The 27398-nt window shown below is 40.4% G+C and overlaps 2 protein-coding genes across 2 annotated transcripts in view; both read left to right on the top strand.

The window, feature by feature from the left end:
• Nucleotides 1-5604: 5604 nt before the first annotated feature.
• On the top strand, nucleotides 5605-14119 carry LOC142185554 (uncharacterized). Its single transcript, XM_075260982.1, has 4 exons — nucleotides 5605-5613; nucleotides 6813-7472; nucleotides 13176-13899; nucleotides 14070-14119. Exons 1-4 carry the CDS (start codon nucleotides 5605-5607, stop codon nucleotides 14117-14119), a joined length of 1443 nt encoding a protein of 480 aa, XP_075117083.1.
• Nucleotides 14120-14741: 622 nt separating this feature from the next.
• LOC142185552 (uncharacterized) overlaps nucleotides 14742-27398 on the top strand; it is a 31923-nt gene continuing 19266 nt past the window's right edge. The window contains exons 1-6 of the mRNA XM_075260981.1: nucleotides 14742-14799; nucleotides 21320-21330; nucleotides 21492-22716; nucleotides 22864-23394; nucleotides 25042-25733; nucleotides 25953-26504. Of these exons, the coding sequence (XP_075117082.1) occupies nucleotides 14742-14799; nucleotides 21320-21330; nucleotides 21492-22716; nucleotides 22864-23394; nucleotides 25042-25733; nucleotides 25953-26504 (3069 nt within the window). The remainder of the gene's footprint in view (nucleotides 14800-21319; nucleotides 21331-21491; nucleotides 22717-22863; nucleotides 23395-25041; nucleotides 25734-25952; nucleotides 26505-27398) is intronic.

Raw genomic sequence — 27398 nt, 5'->3', positions numbered from 1 at the left:
TCAATATAAATCCAGTATATATATAGTCAGCTCAAGGTGCATTTAGGAAAGATAACAGAGCAGTTACATTACAAGGAACTACAGCGAAGATAAGGGTATAATTATATGCTTAGAGAAGAATAACACAAGTACATTGTGCAAACCTTCAGTTTATATAGCTCCTAGACATGTCACTAGCTGAAGGATTTGGTGCGCACATAGAACGGCGATATGAGCAATGAGCCGAACGTAAGGACAATAGTAGGCTGCTTAGGAAAATAAGAATAGTGCTAGTACTGCTAGTATTACTACAACTAAGTGCAACACTAAATACAATAATAATTATACTACTACATATAGTATTACCACAACTAAGTGACATAGTAACAGTATCACAACCACCAACACTAAATATAGCATAACAATACTACCATATATAGTATTACCACAACTAAGTGTAATAGTAACAGTATCACAACCACCAACACAATACAATAATAATAATAATAATAATAATAATAATAATAATTATACTACATATAGTATTACCACTCAACGCACTAGTAAAGTATCACAACCACCTACACTAAATATAATAATAATTATACTACTTCATATTGTATTACCACCACTAAGTACAATAGTAATAAGATTAATAGTAATAGTATCACAACCACCAACACTAAATACAATAATAATTATACTACTACATATAGTATTACCACAACTAAGTGACATAGTAACAGTATCACAACCACCAACACTAAATATAGCATAACAATACTACCATATATAGTATTACCACAACTAAGTGTAATAGTAACAGTATCACAACCACCAACACAATACAATAATAATAATAATAATTATACTACATATAGTATTACCACTCAACGCACTAGTAAAGTATCACAACCACCTACACTAAATATAATAATAATTATACTACTTCATATTGTATTACCACCACTAAGTACAATAGTAATAGGATTAATAGTAATAGTATCACAACCACCAACACTAAAACCATTAATAATTATACTACTACATATAGTATTACCACAACTAAGTGTAATAGTAATAGTATCACAACCATCTACACTATAAATACAATACTAAGTACTATTATATATAGTGTTACTGCTACTAAGTGCAATGGTAATATTATTATTACTAATAGTATCACAACCAGATCACTAAAACCATTAATAATGATACTCCTACATATAGTATTACCACCACTCAACGCAATAGTAATACTATCACAACAACTAACACTAAAACCATTAATAATTAAACCACCCACCCCACCTCTCCATATAGCAGAGGAAGGTGAGACTCCACGGACTGTTAGGGGGAGTTCACATGGAGTAAAGTGCCGCGTGACCTGGCACGTATACGGCGTGTGAGACTTTGAGCGCCGTATACGCTCCCATTGATTTTTGTGGCCGCAAAATCACTGCCGCAAAATAACGCCGCGTATACGATCCAGGCTCCCATTGGAATCAATGGGAGCGTATGCGGCGCTCAAAGTCTCATGCCGTATACGTGCCACATCACGCGGCACGTTACTCCGTGTGAACTCCCCCTCATACCCCAAATCAACCACCCCAACCCCCCATACCCACCACTCACCCCCCCCTCCGACTCCAACCCCCCCCCTTTACTAGCTTTGGCAATGCCACATATCTATTCGGACGTTCCAGTAAAGCCTGTTTGATTTGATATATTGTATTACTACCACTAAGTGCAAAAGTAATAGTAATTGTATCAAAACCACCAACACTAAATACAATAATAACAATACTCCTACATATAGTATTACTACCACTCAGCACAATAGTAATAGTATCACAACAACCAACACTAAAACCATTAATAATTATACTACATATAGTATTACCACCACTAAGTGCAATAGTAACAGTATCACAACCACCAACACTATATAAAATAATAACAATACTCCTACATATAGTATTACTACCACTAAGTGCAATAGTAACAGTATCACAACCACCAACACTATATAAAATAATAACAATACTCCTACATATAGTATTACTACCACTAAGTACAATAGTAATAGTATCACAACCACCAACACTAAATATAATAATAATAATTATACTACATATAGAATTACTACCACTAAGTGTAATAGTAACAGTATCACAACCACCTACACTAAATACAATAATAATACTCCTACATATAGTACTACCACCACTAAACACAATAATAATAGTACTACTACTAATACAGCCGATAACAACAACATAATAACAAGATCAATATTACTACTACTATAGAATAATAATAATAATAATAATAATAATAATAATAATAATAATAATATAATGTATCATTAGAGCAACGTTCGGAGTACAGAACAACCATCAGTAATATAAGTGGAGCCTCTTAGATCCGACATTCAGTAACTTCTACTTCTGGCACGGACGGGACTTATACCCGGAGTTTCTGTCTCTGCCTTAAAATAACCCCATTCAGATTTCTAGATGTGATTTTTATTTGCCGATATTTGCAGATTTGTATACACTGTAATCTGTGCTAGCAAGTAAGAAGCGGAAAAAGTTTTGTAAACTCGGGGATTTTAATAAATTTCTTGCACCTTTCCTGGTCTGTATGATAGAAAAGCAAATCTAGTGGAGCTATTTCTTGGTGTATGTGGCTGTGCACATCTGTCAGGCTCGCTGAGGTCCCGCATCTTCCACTTGTTGAGTGTCACAAATGAAAACATTGTGTTTTGTTTCACACAAAAAAAATTATTTTCCAAAAGTGGACACTTAAAAAAATAAAAATAAAAAATAAATATATATATATATATATATATATATATATATATATAGTATTATTATTATGATAATAATAATAATAATAATAATAATAATAATAATAATAATAATAATAATAATAATAAAATACAACAATAATCTCTATATTGCTCCTAATAAGGACAGGTTTGCACTTTTGCCATTTTTCTTTCTTTCTATTGTATGTTAGTGAGAATCTCCTTTATATTTTGAGACTCAGACTTGTAAGTTTCTCAGAACATTCTCTGCGTTTCACCTATTCTTAGTAGATTGTGGGCAAAAATTGGCAAAAATTGGTTTTGTTTCTGTTATAGATATGTCATAAAATAACAACTGATAGAATCCTTGTTAATCAGAATTCTACTAACCCTAACAATATCTGCGCCCAATGTCGGGTTCCGGTTCTTTGGGACCACCCGATAAATGATTCGAGGGCCCCCCAGGACATAGCACATGGTACCCTTCAAATTTGTGTGTCGTATTGGACCATTATTGTATTTGTGGGCTAGTCCGACACTGATGGTGCCCGCAGTCCCATGAAAGCAACTGTATTGTCAAGTTGAAGTTTGCTAGGTCTGTACACAATATTATGAGAATTAGACAAAATGTAAGTTGTTAAAGGGGATGTATAAGAGCGTCGGTCTTGTCCATCGCTGTGTCTGCAATTCATCTGAAGGGGCTGCAATACCAGTCACAACCTTTGCACAATAATGGCGCTGTTGCTAGGAATACAGGTGGTAATCTTTTCTGGGAGAGAACATTCCACCTACTATTAAGGACCTGACATCTACATTAAAAAGTTTCATAAAAATCATCAATAAATTTGCAATTCCTTCAGTATTTGACAATTTCAACCAAAAATAGAAAAATAGGCAAAAGGATGGAAATGCAGAACAATAACCCAGACGCGGGGGGCGCTACGTAGATGATGTGCCCGGCTTGTGCTACTGGATTTGCACAGACAAGGGCAATAACAAAAAGCTTCGAGACTTGGAGACTGAAACTATTCACAAAAAGTTCAAGCACTGATGGATTTTGTTCCCCAGTCACAGCCCCTTGGGGTCGCAGTGAAGGAATCAGAGGGTGACATGGCGGTCTGTGGAATCGCAGCCAAAGTGGCCTTAAAGATATGGCTGATCGATGTCCCTTTATAAACACAACATTTGGAGTCAAACTCATCTCGGACGATACAAAACGTATTAAATGTATTTATATAGTAGTGATGTCACATTATATACTAGTGATGTCACAGCTACAAAAACACTAAAAGTAGCAAAATCTAACGTGACACAAATATAAGAGGAAACACACAGAACATGAAGAGATACAGAATATCATATGTGTGACAAGTAGAGTGTACTGCGCCCCACGTATGTATGAGACATGTAATACAGGACGGTGTATAACGCTGACGTGTTGCTTGTCTTGTAGGTGCAGAGACGACGACACCAGGTACAGTAGGATATACACGGGATTATTACTCACCTCCTTCTCTTCCGCACTTTTCTTCCTCCTTTCTCACTTTTTGAGTCTCTTCTCTTTTGCACAGAACAAAATCTTCCTCTATTATATTTGGGTAGAAACCAAAGCCGCACCTTCTGCTCCAACTGAACTCCGCGACTCACACCGTCACTCCTAGTTCTCCTTCCCGGAGAAAGGATTATTCACAAAAACAGCAGCAGTCTGGGATAATCCAATAAGATAATTAGCTGCTGTAATCCGCACTCATGTATATACTAGGAAATACTGAATCTATAATTATACAGAATGGACTGCGATTATATAATGTGCTGCACTGTCCTGTATATAACCAGATCTATATACCTGCAATACCTACCTACAGGATTTATCTACCACATATATATCTCCTATCTATCTATCTATCTATCTATCTATCTATCTATCTATCTATCTATCTCCTATCTATCTATCTATCTATCTATCTCCTATCTATCAATCAATCAATCATCTATCTAGCTATCTTGAATGTTAAAAGATTTCAGCTCTCACTGATTGATAATGCAACTATAATATAGATTGATATGAAATATATAGATATTAGATAATGAAATAGATAGATAGATAGATAGATAGATAGATAGATAGGAGACAGATCGATAGATAGATAGATAGATAGATAGATAGATAGATAGATAGATAGGAGATAGATCGATAGATAGATAGATAGGAGATAGATAGATAGATAGATAGATAGATAGATAGATAGATAGATAGGAAATGGAAGATAGATAGATAGATAGATAGATAGATAGATAGATAGATAGGAGATAGATAGATAGATAGATAGGAGATAGATAGATAGATAGATAGATAGATAGATAGATAGGAGATAGATCGATAGATAGATAGATAGATAGATAGATAGATAGATAGATAGGAAATGGAAGATAGATAGATAGATAGATAGATAGATAGATAGATAGATAGATACCGAAACGTCGCTGCTTGGAATATACCCACACTGTTTCTAAATGTTGGAGTGCTGCCATTTTTTCCATTTCTTAGATAGATAGATAGATAGATAGATAGATAGATAGATAGATAGATAGATAGACAGATTGTAATATCGTTGAAGTAAAGGACATGAACGTATTTCATGAAAGCATATCATAAATTATTCTTAAAAATCTCATTACTTTAGCCACAACATCATATACCAGTAATACTGGTGCACCCACTGCATCACCCAATGATCCAACACCCAGTTCAACTGTGTCTACAAGTTCAAAACCTGCAACAACAAGTCAAGAAATAACATCGACATCGAGTAATGTATCAGGTACATCAGTTGCAATAATTACAACTCAACCTATAACTACTCAATATACAACTACACAGACCACAAATGCAGCAAAAACACAGACCTCGCCTGATACTACAACTAGTACAACATCCCCAAAAAGTACAGGAACAACCCTTACAGCAACTATACCTACTACTACACAGTCTACAACTACTCTAAGAACCAAAGATGCAACAACACTAACGTCAACTGATACAACTAGTACTACATTCTCAACAAGAATAGAAACAAGTACATCAGGAACAACCCTTACAACAACTCTACCTAATGCTTCACAGTCTACAACTACTTTAATTACCACGGCTGAAACAACTCAGACATTACCTGATACTACAACTAGTACTACATCCCCAACAAGTACTGAAACAAGTACCTTTACAACAACTCTACCTACTACTACACAGTCGACAACTACTCTAACCACTGCGGCTGCAACCACACAGACCTCACCTGATACTACTAGTACTATCTCCCCAACAAGTACAGAAACAAGTACCCTTACAACAACTCTACCTACTACTACACAATCTACAACTACTTTAACCACTGCAGCTACAACAACACAGACCTCAACTGATACTACAACTTCTACTACATCCCCAACAAGTTCTGAAACAAGTACATCAGGAACAACCCTTACAGCAACTCTTCCTACCACTACACAGTCTACAACTACTTTAATTACCACGGCTGCAACAACTCAGACATCACCTGATACTACAACTAGTACTAAATCCCCAACAAGTACTGAAACAAGTACCTTTACAACAACTCTACCTACTACTACACAGTCGACAACTGCTCTAACCACTGTGGCTGCAACCACACAGACCTCAACTGATACTACTAGTAATACCACCCCAACAAGTACAGAAACAAGTACCTTTACAACAACTCTATCTACTACTACACAGTCGACAACTACTCTAACCACCACAGCTGCAACACAGACCGCACCTGATACTACAACTAGTACTACCTCCCCAACAAGTACAGAAACAAGTACCCTTACAACAACTCTACCTACTACTACACAGTCTACAACTACTTTAAGCACCACGGCTGCAACAAATCAGACATCACCTGATACTACAACTTCTACTACATCCCCAACAAGTTCTGAAACAAGTACATCAGGAACAACCCTTACAACAACTCTTCCTACCACTACACAGTCTACAACTACTTTAATTACCACGGCTGCAACAACTCAGACATTACCTGATACTACAACTAGTATTACATCCCCAACAAGTACTGAAACAAGTACCTTTACAACAACTCTACCTACTACTACACAGTCGACAACTACTCTAACCACTGCGGCTGCAACAACACAGACCTTACCTGATACTACTAGTACTCCATCCCCAACAAGTACAGAAACAAGTACCATTACAACAACTCTACCTACTACTACACAGTCTACAACTACTTTAAGCACCACGGCTGCAACAACTCAGACATCACCTGATACTGCAACTTCTACTACATCCCCAACAAGTTCTGAAACAAGTACATCAGGATCAACCCTTACAACAACTCTTCCTACCACTACACAGTCTACAACTACTTTAATTACCATGGCTGCAACAACTCAGACATCACCTGATGCTACAACTAGTACTACATCCCCAACAAGTACTGAAACAAGTACCTTTACAACAACTCTACCTGCTACTACACAGTCGACAACTACACTAACCACTGCGGCTGCAACAACACAGACCTCACCTGATACTACTAGTACTCCATCCCCAACAAGTACAGAAACAAGTACCCTTACAACAACTCTACCTACTACTACACAGTCTACAACTACTTTAAGCACCACGGCTACAACAACTCAGACATCACCTGATACTACTAGTACTACCTCCCCAACAAGTACAGAAACAAGTACCCTTACAACAACTCTACTTACTACTACACAGTCTACAACTACTTTAACCACCACGGCTACAACAACTCAGACATCACCTGATACTACAACTTCTACTACATCCCCAACAAGTTCTGAAACAAGTACATCAGGAACAACCCTTACAACAACGCTTCCTACCACTACACAGTCTACAACTACTTTAATTACCACGGCTGCAACAACTCAGACATCACCTGATACTACAACTAGCACTACATCCCCAACAAGTACTGAAACAAGTACCTTTACAACAACTCTACCTACTACTACACAGTCGACAACTACTCTAACCACTGCGGCTGCAACAACACAGACCTCAACTGATACTACTAGTAATACCACCCCAACAAGTACAGAAACAAGTACTTTTACAACAACTCTACCTACTACTACACAGTCGACAACTACTCTAACCACCGCACCTGCAACAACACAGACCTCACCTGATACTACAACTAGTACTACATCCCCAACAAGTACAGAAACAAGAACCCTTACAACAACTCTACCTACTACTACACAGTCTACAACTACTTTAAGCACCATGGCTGCAACCACACAGACCTCACCTGATACTACTAGTACTACCTCCCCAACAAGTACAGAAACAAGTACCTTTACAACAACTCTACCTACTACTACACAGTCTACAACTATTTTAACCACCACGGCTACAACAACTCAGACATCACCTGATACTACAACTTCTACTACATCCCCAACAAGTTCTGAAACAAGTACCCTTACAACAACTCTTCCTACCACTACACAGTCTACAACTACTCTAAGCACTGCGGCTGCAACAACACAGACTTCACCTGATACTACTAGTACTACCTCCCCAACAAGTACAGAAACAAGTACCCTTACAACAACTCTACCTACTACTACACAGTCTACAACTACTTTAACCACCACGGCTGCAACAACTCAGACATCACCTGATACTACAACTTCTACTACATCCCCAACAAGTTCTGAAACAAGTACATCAGGAACAACCCTTACAACAACTCTTCCTACCACTACACAGTCTACAACTACTTTAATTACCACGGCTGCAACAACTCAGACATCACCTGATACTACAACTAGCTCTACATCCCTAACAAGTACTGAAACAAGTACCTTTACAACAACTCTACCTACTACTACACAGTCGACAACTACTCTAACCACTGCGGCTGCAACCACACAGACCTCAACTAATACTACTACTAATACCACCCCAACAAGTACAGAAACAAGTACCCTTACAACAACTCTACCTACTACTACACAGTCTACAACTACTTTAAGCACCACGGCTGCAACAACTCAGACATCACCTGATACTACAACTTCTACTACATCCCCAACAAGTTCTGAAACAAGTACCCTTACAACAACTCTTCCTACCACTACACAGTCTACAAATACTTTAATTACCACGGCTGCAAAAACTCAGACATCCCCTGATACTACAACTAGCACTACATCCCCAACAAGTACTGAAACAAGTACCTTTACAACAACTCTACCTACTACTACACAGTCGACAACTACTCTAACCACTGTGGCTGCAATCACACAGAACTCAACTGATACTACTAGTAATACCACCCCAACAAGTACAGAAACAAGTACATTTACAACAACTCTACCCACTACTACACAGTCGACAACTACTCTAACCACCGCAGCTGCAACAACACAGACCTCACCTGATAGTACAACTAGTACTACATCCCCAACAAGTTCTGAAACAAGTACATCAGGAACAACCCTTACAACAACTCTTCCTACCACTACACAGTCTACAACTACTTTAATTACCACGGCTGCAACAACTCAGTCATCACCTGATAATACAACTAGCACTACATCCCCAACAAGTACTGTAACAAGTACCTTTACAACAACTCTACCCACTACTACACAGTCGACAACTACTCTAACCACCGCAGCTGCAACAACACAGATCTCACCTGATAATACAACTAGCACTACATCCCCAACAAGTACTGTAACAAGTACCTTTACAACAACTCTACCTACTACTAAACAGTCGACAACTACTCTAACCACCGCAGCTGCAACAACACAGACCTCACCTGATAGTACAACTAGTACTACATCCCCAACAAGTTCTGAAACAAGTACATCAGGAACAACCCTTACAACAACTCTTCCTACCACTACACAGTCTACAACTACTTTAATTACCACGGCTGCAACAACTCAGTCATCACCTGATACTTCAACTAGTACTACATCCCCAACAAGTACTGAAACAAGTACATTTACAACAACTCTACCTACTACTACACAGTCGACAACTACTCTAACCACTGCGGCTGCAACAACACAGACCTCAACTGATACTACTAGTACTCCATCCCCAACAAGTACAGAAACAAGTACCCTTACAACAACTCTACCTACTACTACACAGTCTACAACTACTTTAAGCACCACGGCTGCAACAACTCAGACATCACCTGATACTGCAACTTCTACTACATCCCCAACAAGTTCTGAAACAAGTACATCAGGATCAACCCTTACAACAACTCTTCCTACCACTACACAGTCTACAACTACTTTAATTACCATGGCTGCAACAACTCAGACATCACCTGATGCTACAACTAGTACTACATCCCCAACAAGTACTGAAACAAGTACCTTTACAACAACTCTACCTGCTACTACACAGTCGACAACTACACTAACCACTGCGGCTGCAACAACACAGACCTCACCTGATACTACTAGTACTCCATCCCCAACAAGTACAGAAACAAGTACCCTTACAGCAACTCTACCTACTACTACACAGTCTACAACTACTTTAAGCACCACGGCTACAACAACTCAGACATCACCTGATACTACTAGTACTACCTCCCCAACAAGTACAGAAACAAGTACCCTTACAACAACTCTACTTACTACTACACAGTCTACAACTACTTTAACCACCACGGCTACAACAACTCAGACATCACCTGATACTACAACTTCTACTACATCCCCAACAAGTTCTGAAACAAGTACATCAGGAACAACCCTTACAACAACTCTTCCTACCACTACACAGTCTACAACTACTTTAATTACCATGGCTGCAACAACTCAGACATCACCTGATACTACAACTAGCACTACATCCCCAACAAGTACTGAAACAAGTACCTTTACAACAACTCTACCTACTACTACACAGTCGACAACTACTCTAACCACTGCGGCTGCAACAACACAGACCTCAACAGATACTACTAGTAATACCACCCCAACAAGTACAGAAACAAGTACTTTTACAACAACTCTACCTACTACTACACAGTCGACAACTACTCTAACCACCGCACCTGCAACAACACAGACCTCACCTGATACTACAACTAGTACTACATCCCCAACAAGTACAGAAACAAGAACCCTTACAACAACTCTACCTACTACTACACAGTCTACAACTACTTTAAGCACCATGGCTGCAACCACACAGACCTCACCTGATACTACTAGTACTACCTCCCCAACAAGTACAGAAACAAGTACCTTTACAACAACTCTACCTACTACTAAACAGTCGACAACTACTCTAACCACCGCAGCTGCAACAACACAGACCTCACCTGATAGTACAACTAGTACTACATCCCCAACAAGTTCTGAAACAAGTACATCAGGAACAACCCTTACAACAACTCTTCCTACCACTACACAGTCTACAACTACTTTAATTACCACGGCTGCAACAACTCAGTCATCACCTGATACTTCAACTAGTACTACATCCCCAACAAGTACTGAAACAAGTACATTTACAACAACTCTACCTACTACTACACAGTCGACAACTACTCTAACCACTGCGGCTGCAACAACACAGACCTCAACTGATACTACTAGTACTCCATCCCCAACAAGTACAGAAACAAGTACCCTTACAACAACTCTACCTACTACTACACAGTCTACAACTACTTTAAGCACCACGGCTGCAACAACTCAGACATCACCTGATACTGCAACTTCTACTACATCCCCAACAAGTTCTGAAACAAGTACATCAGGATCAACCCTTACAACAACTCTTCCTACCACTACACAGTCTACAACTACTTTAATTACCATGGCTGCAACAACTCAGACATCACCTGATGCTACAACTAGTACTACATCCCCAACAAGTACTGAAACAAGTACCTTTACAACAACTCTACCTGCTACTACACAGTCGACAACTACACTAACCACTGCGGCTGCAACAACACAGACCTCACCTGATACTACTAGTACTCCATCCCCAACAAGTACAGAAACAAGTACCCTTACAACAACTCTACCTACTACTACACAGTCTACAACTACTTTAAGCACCACGGCTACAACAACTCAGACATCACCTGATACTACTAGTACTACCTCCCCAACAAGTACAGAAACAAGTACCCTTACAACAACTCTACTTACTACTACACAGTCTACAACTACTTTAACCACCACGGCTACAACAACTCAGACATCACCTGATACTACAACTTCTACTACATCCCCAACAAGTTCTGAAACAAGTACATCAGGAACAACCCTTACAACAACTCTTCCTACCACTACACAGTCTACAACTACTTTAATTACCATGGCTGCAACAACTCAGACATCACCTGATACTACAACTAGCACTACATCCCCAACAAGTACTGAAACAAGTACCTTTACAACAACTCTACCTACTACTACACAGTCGACAACTACTCTAACCACTGCGGCTGCAACAACACAGACCTCAACAGATACTACTAGTAATACCACCCCAACAAGTACAGAAACAAGTACTTTTACAACAACTCTACCTACTACTACACAGTCGACAACTACTCTAACCACCGCACCTGCAACAACACAGACCTCACCTGATACTACAACTAGTACTACATCCCCAACAAGTACAGAAACAAGAACCCTTACAACAACTCTACCTACTACTACACAGTCTACAACTACTTTAAGCACCATGGCTGCAACCACACAGACCTCACCTGATACTACTAGTACTACCTCCCCAACAAGTACAGAAACAAGTACCTTTACAACAACTCTACCTACTACTACACAGTCTACAACTATTTTAACCACCACGGCTACAACAACTCAGACATCACCTGATACTACAACTTCTACTACATCCCCAACAAGTTCTGAAACAAGTACCCTTACAACAACTCTTCCTACCACTACACAGTCTACAACTACTCTAAGCACTGCGGCTGCAACAACACAGACTTCACCTGATACTACTACTAATACCACCCCAACAAGTACAGAAACAAGTACCCTTACAACAACTCTACCTACTACTACACAGTCTACAACTACTTTAAGCACCACGGCTGCAACAACTCAGACATCACCTGATACTACAACTTCTACTACATCCCCAACAAGTTCTGAAACAAGTACCCTTACAACAACTCTTCCTACCACTACACAGTCTACAAATACTTTAATTACCACGGCTGCAACAACTCAGACATCCCCTGATACTACAACTAGCACTACATCCCCAACAAGTACTGAAACAAGTACCTTTACAACAACTCTACCTATTACTACACAGTCGACAACTACTCTAACCACTGTGGCTGCAATCACACAGAACTCAACTGATACTACTAGTAATACCACCCCAACAAGTACAGAAACAAGTACATTTACAACAACTCTACCCACTACTACACAGTCTACAACTACTCTAACCACCGCAGCTGCAACAACACAGACCTCACCTGATACTACAACTTCTACTACATCCCCAACAAGTTCTGAAACAAGTACATCAGGAACAACCCTTACAACAACTCTTCCTACCACTACACAGTCTACAACTACTTTAATTACCACGGCTGCAACAACTCAGTCATCACCTGATAATACAACTAGCACTACATCCCCAACAAGTACTGTAACAAGTACCTTTACAACAACTCTACCTACTACTACACAGTCGACAACTACTCTAACCACTGCGGCTGCAACCACACAGACCTCAACTGATACTACTAGTAATACCACCCCAACAAGTACAGAAACAAGTACTTTTACAACTCTACCTACTACTACACAGTCGACAACTACTCTAACCACCGCACCTGCAACAACACAGACCTCACCTGATACTACAACTAGTACTACATCCCCAACAAGTACAGAAACAAGTACATCAGGAACAACCCTTACAACAACTCTTCCTACCACTACACAGTCTACAACTACTTTAATTACCACGGCTGCAACAACTCAGAAATCACCTGATGCTACAACTAGTACTACATCCCCAACAAGTACTGAAACAAGTACCTTTACAACAACTCTACCTGCTACTACACAGTCAACAACTACACTAACCACTGCGGCTGCAACAACACAGACCTCACCTGATACTACTAGTACTCCATCCCCAACAAGTATAGAAACAAGTACCCTTACAACAACTCTACTTACTACTACACAGTCTACAACTACTTTAACCACCACGGCTACAACAACTCAGACATCACCTGATACTACAACCTCTACTACATCCCCAACAAGTTCTGAAACAAGTACATCAGGAACAACCCTTACAACAACTCTTCCTACCACTACACAGTCTGCAACTACTTTAATTACCACGGCTGCAACAACGCAGACATCACCTGATACTACAACTAGCACTACATCCCCAACAAGTACTGAAACAAGTACCTTTACAACAACTCTACCTACTACTACACAATCGACAACTACTCTAACCGCTGCGGCTGCAACCACACAGACCTCAATTGATACTACTAGTAATACCACCCCAACAAGTACAGAAACAAGTACTTTTACAAAAACTCTACCTACTACTACACAGTCGACAACTAGTCTAACCACCGCACCTGCAACAACACAGACCTCACCTGATACTACAACTAGTACTACATCCCCAACAAGTACAGAAACAAGTACCCTTACAACAACTCTACCCACTACTACACAGTCTACAAATACTTTAAGCACCACGGCTGCAACAACTCAGACATCACCTGATACTACAACTTCTACTACATCCCCAACAAGTTCTGAAACAAGTACATCAGGAACAACCCTTAAAACAACTCTTCCTACCACCACACAGTCTACAACTACTTTAATTACCATGGCTGCAACAGCTCAGACATCAACTGATACTACAACTAGCACTACATCCCCAACAAGTACTGAAACAAGTACCCTTACAACAACTCTACCTACTACTACACAGTCGACAACTACTCTAACCACTGCGGCTGCAACAACACAGAACTCAACTGATACTACTAGTACTCCATCCCCAACAAGTACAGAAACAAGTACCCTTACAACAACTCTACCTTCTACTACACAGTCTACAACCACTTTAACCACCACGGCTGCAACAACTCAGACATCACCTGATACTACAACTTCTACTACATCCCCAACAAGTTCTGAAACAAGTACATCAGGAACAACTCTTACAACAACTCTTCCTACCACTACACAGTCTACAACTACTTTAATTACCACGGCTGCAACAACTCAGTCATCACCTGATACTACAACTAGCACTACATCCCCAACAAGTACTGAAACAAGTACCTTTACAACAACTCTAACTACTACTACACAGTCGACAACTACTCTAACCACTGCGGCTGCAACCACACAGACCTCAACTGATACTACTAGTAATACCACCCCAACAAGTACAGAAACAAGTACTTTTACAACTCTACCTACTACTACACAGTCGACAACTACTCTAACCACCGCACCTGCAACAACACAGACCTCACCTGATACTACAACTAGTACTACATCCCCAACAAGTACAGAAACAAGTACATCAGGAACAACCCTTACAACAACTCTTCCTACCACTACACAGTCTACAACTACTTTAATTACCACGGCTGCAACAACTCAGACATCACCTGATACTACAACTAGTACTACATCCCCAACAAGTACTGAAACAAGTACCTTTACAACAACTCTACCTACTACTACACAGTCGACAACTACTCTAACCAGTGCGGCTGCAACAACACAGACCTCAACTGATACTACTAGTACTCCATCCCCAACAAGTACAGAAACAAGTACCCTTACAACAACTCTACCTACTACTACACAGTCTACAACTACTTTATCCACCACGGCTGCAACAACTCAGACATCACCTGATACTACAACTAGCACTACATCCCCAACAAGTACAGAAACAAGTACCCTTACAACAACTCTACCTACTACTACACAGTCGACAACTACTCTAACCACTGTGGCTGCAACACCACAGACCTCAACTGATACTACTAGGACTCCATCCCCAACAAGTACAGAAACAAGTACCCTTACAACAACTCTACCTACTACTACACAGTCTACAACTACTTTAAGCACCACGGCTGCAAACACACAGACCTCACCTGATACTACTAGTACTTCCTCCCCAACAAGTACAGAAACAAGTACCCTTACAACAACTCTACCTACTACTACACAGTCTACAACTACTTTAACCACCACGGCTACAACAACTCAGGCATCACCTGATACTACAACTTCTACTACATCCCCAACAAGTTCTGAAACAAGTACATCAGGAACAACCCTTACAACAACTCTTCCTAACACTACACAGTCTACAACTACTTTAATTACCACGGCTGCAACAACTCAGACATCACCTGATACTACAACTAGTACTACATCCCCAACAAGTACTGAATTAAGTACATTTACAACAACTCTACCTACTACTACACAAACGACAACTACTCTAACCACTGCGGCTGCAACAACACAGACCTCAACTGATACTACTAGTACTCCATCCCCAATAAGTACAGAAACAAGTACCCTTACAACAACTCTTCCTACTACTACACAGTCTACAACTACTTTATCCACCACGGCTGCAACAACTCAGACATCACCTGATACTACAACTTCTACTACATCCCCAACAAGTTCTGAAACAAGTACATCAGGAACAACCCTTACAACAACTCTTCCTACCACTACACAGTCTACAACTACTTCAATTACCACGGCTGCAACAACTCAGTCATCACCTGATACTACAACTAGCACTACATCCCCAACAAGTACTGAAACAATTAACTTTACAACAACTCTATCTACTACTACACAATCGACAACTACTCTTACCAGTCCGAATGCAACAACTCAGACATCACCTGATACTACAACTAGCACTACATCCCCAACAAGTACTGAAACAAGTACCTTTACAACAACTCTACCTACTACTACACAGTCGACAACTACTTTAAGCACCACGGCTGCAACAACTCAGACATCACCTGATACTACAACTTCTACTACATCCCCAACAAGTTCTGAAACAAGTACATCAGGTACAACCCTTACAACAACTCTTCCTACCACTACACAGTCTACAACTACTTTTATTACCACGGCTGCAACAACTCAGACATCACCTGATACTACAACTAGTACTACATCCCCAACAAGTACTGAAACAAGTACCTTTACAACAACTTTACCTACTACTACACAATCGACAACTACTCTTACCAGTCCGACTGCAACAACTCAGACATCACCTGATACTACAACTAGCACTACATCCTCAACAAGTACTGAAACAAGTACCTTTACAACAACTCTACCTACTACTACACAGTCGACAACTACTTTTATTACCACGGCTGCAACAACTCAGACATCACCTGATACTACAACTAGTACTACATCCCCAACAAGTACTGAAACAAGTACCTTTACAACAACTTTACCTACTACTACACAATCGACAACTACTCTTACCAGTCCGACTGCAACAACTCAGACATCACCTGATACTACAACTAGCACTACATCCCCAACAAGTACTGAAACAAGTACATTTACAACAACTCTACCTACTACTACACAGTCGACAACTACTCTAACCACTGCGGCTGCAACAACACAGACCTCAACTGATACTACTAGTACTCCATCCCCAACAAGTACAGAAACAAGTACCCTTACAACATCTCTAACTACTACTACACAGTCTACAAATACTTTAACCACCACGGCTGCAACTACTCAGACATCACCTGATACTACAACTAGTACTACATCCCCAACAAGTACTGAAACAAGTACATTTACAACAACTTTACCTACTACTACACAGTCGACAACTACTCTAACCACTGCGGCTTCAACAACACAGACGTCAACTGATACTACTAGTACTCCATCCCCAACAAGTACAGAAACAAGTACCCTTACAACAACTCTACCTACTACTACACAGTCTACAACTACTTTATCCACCACGGCTGCAACAAATCAGACATCACCTGATACTACAACTTCTACTACATCCTCAACAAGTTCTGAAACAAGTACATCAGGAACTACCCTTACAACAACGCTTCCTACCACTACACAGTCTACAACTACTTTAATTACCACGGCTGCAACAACTCAGTCATCACCTGATACTACAACTAGCAATACATCCCCAACAAGTACTGAAACAAGTACCTTTACAACAACTCTACCTACTACTACACAGTCGACAACTACTTTAAGCACCACGGCTGCAACAACTCAGACATCACCTGATACTACAACTTCTACTACATCCCCAACAAGTTCTGAAACAAGTACATCAGGAACAACCCTTACAACAACTCTTCCTACCACTACACAGTCTACAACTACTTTAATTACCACGGCTGCAACAACTCAGACATCACCTGATACTACAACTAGTACTACATCCCCAACAAGTACTGAAACAAGTACCTTTACAACAATTTTACCTACTACTACACGATCGACAACTACTCTTACCAGTCCGACTGCAACAACTCAGACATCACCTGATACTACAACTAGTAGTACATCCCCAACAAGTACTGAAACAAGTACCTTTACAACAACTCTACCTACTACTACACAGTCGACAACTACTTTAAGCACCACGGCTGCAACAACTCAGACATCACCTGATACTACAACTTCTACTACATCCCCAACAAGTTCTGAAACAAGTACATCAGGAACAACCCTTACAACAACTCTTCCTACCACTACACAGTCTACAACTACTTTAATTACCACGGCTGCAACAACTCAGATATCACCTGATACCACAACTAGTACTACATCCCCAACAAGTACTGAAACAAGTACCTTTACAACAACTTTACCTACTACTACACAATCGACAACTACTCTAACCACTGCGGCTGCAACAACACAGACTTCACCTGATACTACTAGTACTACCTCCCCAACAAGTACAGAAACAAGTACCTTTACAACAACTTTACCTACTACTACACAATCGACAACTACTCTAACCACAGCGGCTGCAACAACACAGACTTCACCTGATACTACTAGTACAACCTCCCCAACAAGTACAGAAACAAGTACCCTTACAACATCTCTACCTACTACTACACAGTCTACAACTACTTTAACCACCACGGCTGCAACAACTCAGACATCACCTGATACTACAACTAGTACTACATCCCCAACAAGTACTGAAACAAGTACATTTACAACAACTCTACCTACTACTACACAGTCGACAACTACTCTAACCACTGCGGCTGCAACAACACAGACTTCACCTGATACTACTAGTACTACCTCCCCAACAAGTACAGAAACAAGTACCCTTACAACATCTCTACCTACTACTACACAGTCTACAACTACTTTAACCACCACGGCTGCAACAACTCAGACATCACCTGATACTACAACTAGTACTACATCCCCAACAAGTACTGAAACAAGTACATTTACAACAACTCTACCTACTACTACACAGTCGAAAACTACTCTAACCACTGTGGCTGCAACAACACAGACCTCAACTGATACTACTAGTACTCCATCCCCAACAAGTACTGAAACAAGTACATTTACAACAACTCTACCTACTACTACACAGTCGACAACTACTCTAACCACTGCGGCTTCAGCAACACAGACCTCAACTGATACTACTAGTACTCCATCCCCAACAAGTACAGAAACAAGTACCCTTACAACAACTCTACCTACAACTACACAGTCTACAACTACTTTATCCACCACAGCTGCAACAACTCAGACATCACCTGATACTACAACTAGTACTATATCCCCATCAAGTACTGAAACAAGTACCCTTACAACAACTCTACCTACTACTACACAGTCGACAACTACTTTAAGCACCACGGCTGCAACAACTCAGACATCACCTGATACTACAACTTCTACTACATCCCCAACAAGTTCTGAAACAAGTACATCAGGAACAACCCTTACAACAACTCTTCCTACCACTACACAGTCTACAACTACTTTAATTACCATGGCTGCAACAACTCAGACATCACCTGATACTACAACTAGTACTACATCCCCAACAAGTACTGAATTAAGTACATTTACAACAACTCTACCTACTACTACACAAACGACAACTACTCTAACCACTGCGGCTGCAACAACACAGACCTCAACTGATACTACTAGTACTCCATATCCAACAAGTACAGAAACAAGTACCCTTACAACAACTCTACCTACTACTACACAGTCTACAACTACTTTAATCACCACGGCTACAACAACTCAGACATCACCTGATACTACAACTTCTACTACATCCCCAACAAGTTCTGAAACAAGTACATCAGGAACAACCCTTACAACAACTCTTCCTACCACTACACAGTCTACAACTACTTTAATTACCATGGCTGCAACAACTCAGACATCACCTGATACTACAACTAGTACTACATCCCCAACAAGTACTGAATTAAGTACATTTACAACAACTCTACCTACTACTACACAAACGACAACTACTCTAACCACTGCGGCTGCAACAACACAGACCTCAACTGATACTACTAGTACTCCATATCCAACAAGTACAGAAACAAGTACCCTTACAACAACTCTACCTACTACTACACAGTCTACAACTACTTTAATTACCACGGTCGCAACAACTCAGACATCACCTGATACTACAACTAGCACTACATCCCCAACAAGTACTGAAACAAGTACCTTTACAACAACTCTACCTGCTACTACACAGTCGACAACTACTCTAACCACTGCAGCTACAACAACACAGATCTCACCTGATACTACAACTAGTACTACCTCCCCAACAAGTACAGAAACAAGTACATCAGGAAAAACCCTTACAACAACTCTTCCTACCACTACACAGTCTACATCTACTTTAATGACCACGGCTGCAACAACTCAGACATCACCTGATACTACAACTAGCACTACATCCCCAAAAAGTACTGAAACAAGTACCTTTACAACAACTCTACCTACTACTACACAGTCTACAACTACTTTAAGCAGCACGGCTGTAACCACACAGACCTCACCTGATACTACTAGTACTACCTCCCCAACAAGTACAGAAACAAGTACCCTTACAACAACTCTACCTACTACTACACAGTCTACAACTACTTTATCCACCACGGCTGCAACAACTCAGACATCACCTGATACTACAACTTCTACTACATCCCCAACAAGTTCTGAAACAAGTACATCAGGAACAACCCTTACAACAACTCTTCCTACCACTACACAGTCTACAACTACTTCAATTACCACGGCTGCAACAACTCAGTCATCACCTGATACTACAACTAGCACTACATCCCCAACAAGTACTGAAACAAGTAACTTTACAACAACTCTATCTACTACTACACAATCGACAACTACTCTTACCAGTCCGAATGCAACAACTCAGACATCACCTGATACTACAACTAGCACTACATCCCCAACAAGTACTGAAACAAGTACCTTTACAACAACTCTACCTACTACTACACAGTCGACAACTACTTTAAGCACCACGGCTGCAACAACTCAGACATCACCTGATACTACAACTTCTACTACATCCCCAACAAGTTCTGAAACAAGTACATCAGGTACAACCCTTACAACAACTCTTCCTACCACTACACAGTCTACAACTACTTTTATTACCACGGCTGCAACAACTCAGACATCACCTGATACTACAACTAGTACTACATCCCCAACAAGTACTGAAACAAGTACCTTTACAACAACTTTACCTACTACTACACAATCGACAACTACTCTTACCAGTCCGACTGCAACAACTCAGACATCACCTGATACTACAACTAGCACTACATCCTCAACAAGTACTGAAACAAGTACCTTTACAACAACTCTACCTACTACTACACAGTCGACAACTACTTTAAGCACCACGGCTGCAACAACTCAGACATCACCTGATACTACAACTAGTACTACATCCCCAACAAGTACTGAAACAAGTACATTTACAACAACTCTACCTACTACTACACAGTCGACAACTACTCTAACCACTGCGGCTGCAACAACACAGACCTCAACTGATACTACTAGTACTCCATCCCCAACAAGTACAGAAACAAGTACCCTTACAACATCTCTACCTACTACTACACAGTCTACAACTACTTTAACCACCACGGCTGCAACTACTCAGACATCACATGATACTACAACTAGTACTACATCCCCAACAAGTACTAAAACAAGTACATTTACAACAACTTTACCTACTACTACACAGTTGACAACTACTCTAACCAATTCGGCTTCAACAACACAGACGTCAACTAATACTACTAGTACTCCATCCCCAACAAGTACAGAAACAAGTACCCTTACAACAACTCTACCTACTACTACACAGTCTACAACTACTTTAAGCACCACGACTGCAACCACACAGACCTCACTTGATACTACAACTAGCACTACATCCCCAACAAGTTCTGAAACTAGTACATCAGGAACAACCCTTACAACAACTCTACCTACTACTACACAGTCTACAACTACTTTAACCACCACGGCTACAACAACTCAGGCATCACCTGATACTACAACTTCTACTACATCCCCAACAAGTTCTGAAACTAGTACATCAGGAACAACCCTTACAACAACTCTTCCTACCACTACACAGTCTACAACTACTTTAATTACCACGGCTGCAACAACTCAGACATCACCTGATACTACAACTAGTACTACATCCCCAACAAGTACTGAATTAAGTACATTTACAACAACTCTACCTACTACTACACAAACGACAACTACTCTAACCACTGCGGCTGCAACAACACAGACCTCAACTGATACTACTAGTACTCCATCCCCAATAAGTACAGAAACAAGTACCCTTACAACAACTCTTCCTACTACTACACAGTCTACAACTACTTTATCCACCACGGCTGCAACAACTCAGACATCACCTGATACTACAACTTCTACTACATCCCCAACAAGTTCTGAAACAAGTACATCAGGAACAACCCTTACAACAACTCTTCCTACCACTACACAGTCTACAACTACTTCAATTACCACGGCTGCAACAACTCAGTCATCACCTGATACTACAACTAGCACTACATCCCCAACAAGTACTGAAACAAGTAACTTTACAACAACTCTATCTACTACTACACAATCGACAACTACTCTTACCAGTCCGAATGCAACAACTCAGACATCACCTGATACTACAACTAGCACTACATCCCCAACAAGTACTGAAACAAGTACCTTTACAACAACTCTACCTACTACTACACAGTCGACAACTACTTTAAGCACCACGGCTGCAACAACTCAGACATCACCTGATACTACAACTTCTACTACATCCCCAACAAGTTCTGAAACAAGTACATCAGGTACAACCCTTACAACAACTCTTCCTACCACTACACAGTCTACAACTACTTTTATTACCACGGCTGCAACAACTCAGACATCACCTGATACTACAACTAGTACTACATCCCCAACAAGTACTGAAACAAGTACCTTTACAACAACTTTACCTACTACTACACAATCGACAACTACTCTTACCAGTCCGACTGCAACAACTCAGACATCACCTGATACTACAACTAGCACTACATCCTCAACAAGTACTGAAACAAGTACCTTTACAACAACTCTACCTACTACTACACAGTCGACAACTACTTTAAGCACCACGGCTGCAACAACTCAGACATCACCTGATACTACAACTAGTACTACATCCCCAACAAGTACTGAAACAAGTACATTTACAACAACTCTACCTACTACTACACAGTCGACAACTACTCTAACCACTGCGGCTGCAACAACACAGACCTCAACTGATACTACTAGTACTCCATCCCCAACAAGTACAGAAACAAGTACCCTTACAACATCTCTAACTACTACTACACAGTCTACAAATACTTTAACCACCACGGCTGCAACTACTCAGACATCACCTGATACTACAACTAGTACTACATCCCCAACAAGTACTGAAACAAGTACATTTACAACAACTTTACCTACTACTACACAGTCGACAACTACTCTAACCACTGCGGCTTCAACAACACAGACGTCAACTGATACTACTAGTACTCCATCCCCAACAAGTACAGAAACAAGTACCCTTACAACAACTCTACCTACTACTACACAGTCTACAACTACTTTATCCACCACGGCTGCAACAAATCAGACATCACCTGATACTACAACTTCTACTACATCCTCAACAAGTTCTGAAACAAGTACATCAGGAACTACCCTTACAACAACGCTTCCTACCACTACACAGTCTACAACTACTTTAATTACCACGGCTGCAACAACTCAGTCATCACCTGATACTACAACTAGCACTACATCCCCAACAAGTACTGAAACAAGTACCTTTACAACAACTCTACCTACTACTACACAGTCGACAACTACTTTAAGCACCACGGCTGCAACAACTCAGACATCACCTGATACTACAACTTCTACTACATCCCCAACAAGTTCTGAAACAAGTACATCAGGAACAACCCTTACAACAACTCTTCCTACCACTACACAGTCTACAACTACTTTAATTACCACGGCTGCAACAACTCAGATATCACCTGATACCACAACTAGTACTACATCCCCAACAAGTACTGAAACAAGTACCTTTACAACAACTTTACCTACTACTACACAATCGACAACTACTCTAACCACTGCGGCTGCAACAACACAGACTTCACCTGATACTACTAGTACTACCTCCCCAACAAGTACAGAAACAAGTACCCTTACAACATCTCTACCTACTACTACACAGTCTACGACTACTTTAACCACCACGGCTGCAACAACTCAGACATCACCTGATACTACAACTAGTACTACATCCCCAACAAGTACTGAAACAAGTACATTTACAACAACTCTACCTACTACTAAACAGTCGAAAACTACTCTAACCACTGTGGCTGCAACAACACAGACCTCAACTGATACTACTAGTACTCCATCCCCAACAAGTACAGAAACAAGTACCTTTACAACAACTTTACCTACTACTACACAATCGACAACTACTCTAACCACAGCGGCTGCAACAACACAGACTTCACCTGATACTACTAGTACAACCTCCCCAACAAGTACAGAAACAAGTACCCTTACAACATCTCTACCTACTACTACACAGTCTACAACTACTTTAACCACCACGGCTGCAACAACTCAGACATCACCTGATACTACAACTAGTACTACATCCCCAACAAGTACTGAAACAAGTACATTTACAACAACTCTACCTACTACTACACAGTCGACAACTACTCTAACCACTGCGGCTGCAACAACACAGACTTCACCTGATACTACTAGTACTACCTCCCCAACAAGTACAGAAACAAGTACCCTTACAACATCTCTACCTACTACTACACAGTCTACAACTACTTTAACCACCACGGCTGCAACAACTCAGACATCACCTGATACTACAACTAGTACTACATCCCCAACAAGTACTGAAACAAGTACATTTACAACAACTCTACCTACTACTACACAGTCGAAAACTACTCTAACCACTGTGGCTGCAACAACACAGACCTCAACTGATACTACTAGTACTCCATCCCCAACAAGTACTGAAACAAGTACATTTACAACAACTCTACCTACTACTACACAGTCGACAACTACTCTAACCACTGCGGCTTCAGCAACACAGACCTCAACTGATACTACTAGTACTCCATCCCCAACAAGTACAGAAACAAGTACCCTTACAACAACTCTACCTACAACTACACAGTCTACAACTACTTTATCCACCACAGCTGCAACAACTCAGACATCACCTGATACTACAACTAGTACTATATCCCCATCAAGTACTGAAACAAGTACCCTTACAACAACTCTACCTACTACTACACAGTCGACAACTACTTTAAGCACCACGGCTGCAACAAATCAGACATCACCTGATACTACAACTTCTACTACATCCCCAACAAGTTCTGAAACAAGTACATCAGGAACAACCCTTACAACAACTCTTCCTACCACTACACAGTCTACAACTACTTTAATTACCATGGCTGCAACAACTCAGACATCACCTGATACTACAACTAGTACTACATCCCCAACAAGTACTGAATTAAGTACATTTACAACAACTCTACCTACTACTACACAAACGACAACTACTCTAACCACTGCGGCTGCAACAACACAGACCTCAACTGATACTACTAGTACTCCATATCCAACAAGTACAGAAACAAGTACCCTTACAACAACTCTACCTACTACTACACAGTCTACAACTACTTTAATCACCACGGCTACAACAACTCAGACATCACCTGATACTACAACTTCTACTACATCCCCAACAAGTTCTGAAACAAGTACATCAGGAACAACCCTTACAACAACTCTTCCTACCACTACACAGTCTACAACTACTTTAATTACCATGGCTGCAACAACTCAGACATCACCTGATACTACAACTAGTACTACATCCCCAACAAGTACTGAATTAAGTACATTTACAACAACTCTACCTACTACTACACAAACGACAACTACTCTAACCACTGCGGCTGCAACAACACAGACCTCAACTGATACTACTAGTACTCCATATCCAACAAGTACAGAAACAAGTACCCTTACAACAACTCTACCTACTACTACACAGTCTACAACTACTTTAATTACCACGGTCGCAACAACTCAGACATCACCTGATACTACAACTAGCACTACATCCCCAACAAGTACTGAAACAAGTACCTTTACAACAACTCTACCTGCTACTACACAGTCGACAACTACTCTAACCACTGCAGCTACAACAACACAGATCTCACCTGATACTACAACTAGTACTACCTCCCCAACAAGTACAGAAACAAGTACATCAGGAAAAACCCTTACAACAACTCTTCCTACCACTACACAGTCTACATCTACTTTAATGACCACGGCTGCAACAACTCAGACATCACCTGATACTACAACTAGCACTACATCCCCAAAAAGTACTGAAACAAGTACCTTTACAACAACTCTACCTACTACTACACAGTCTACAACTACTTTAAGCAGCACGGCTGTAACCACACAGACCTCACCTGATACTACTAGTACTACCTCCCCAACAAGTACAGAAACAAGTACCCTTACAACAACTCTACCTACTACTACACAGTCTACAACTACTTTAACCACTGCGGCTGCAACAACACAGACCTCAACTGATACTACTAGTACTCCATCCCCAATAAGTACAGAAACAAGTACCCTTACAACAACTCTTCCTACTACTACACAGTCTACAACTACTTTATCCACCACGGCTGCAACAACT

The sequence above is a fragment of the Leptodactylus fuscus genome, chromosome 11 (genome assembly GCF_031893055.1).
Source record: "Leptodactylus fuscus isolate aLepFus1 chromosome 11, aLepFus1.hap2, whole genome shotgun sequence".
In the NCBI taxonomy this organism is placed as follows: Eukaryota; Metazoa; Chordata; class Amphibia; order Anura; family Leptodactylidae; genus Leptodactylus; species Leptodactylus fuscus.
The sequence above is the reverse complement of the archived record's forward strand: the minus strand, read 5'-3'. Positions and strand labels throughout refer to the sequence as shown.

Bases quoted from the DNA above. Each gene is read 5' to 3' on its own strand.
- LOC142185554 (XM_075260982.1), top strand. The intron at 7,473-13,175 runs GCTACAACAACT...ATTACTACACAG, and splicing joins CAACTACTTTAAGCACCACG to TCGACAACTACTCTAACCAC. The intron at 13,900-14,069 runs GTACTGAAACAA...ACTACTACACAG, and splicing joins TAGTACTACATCCCCAACAA to TCTACAACTACTTTAACCAC.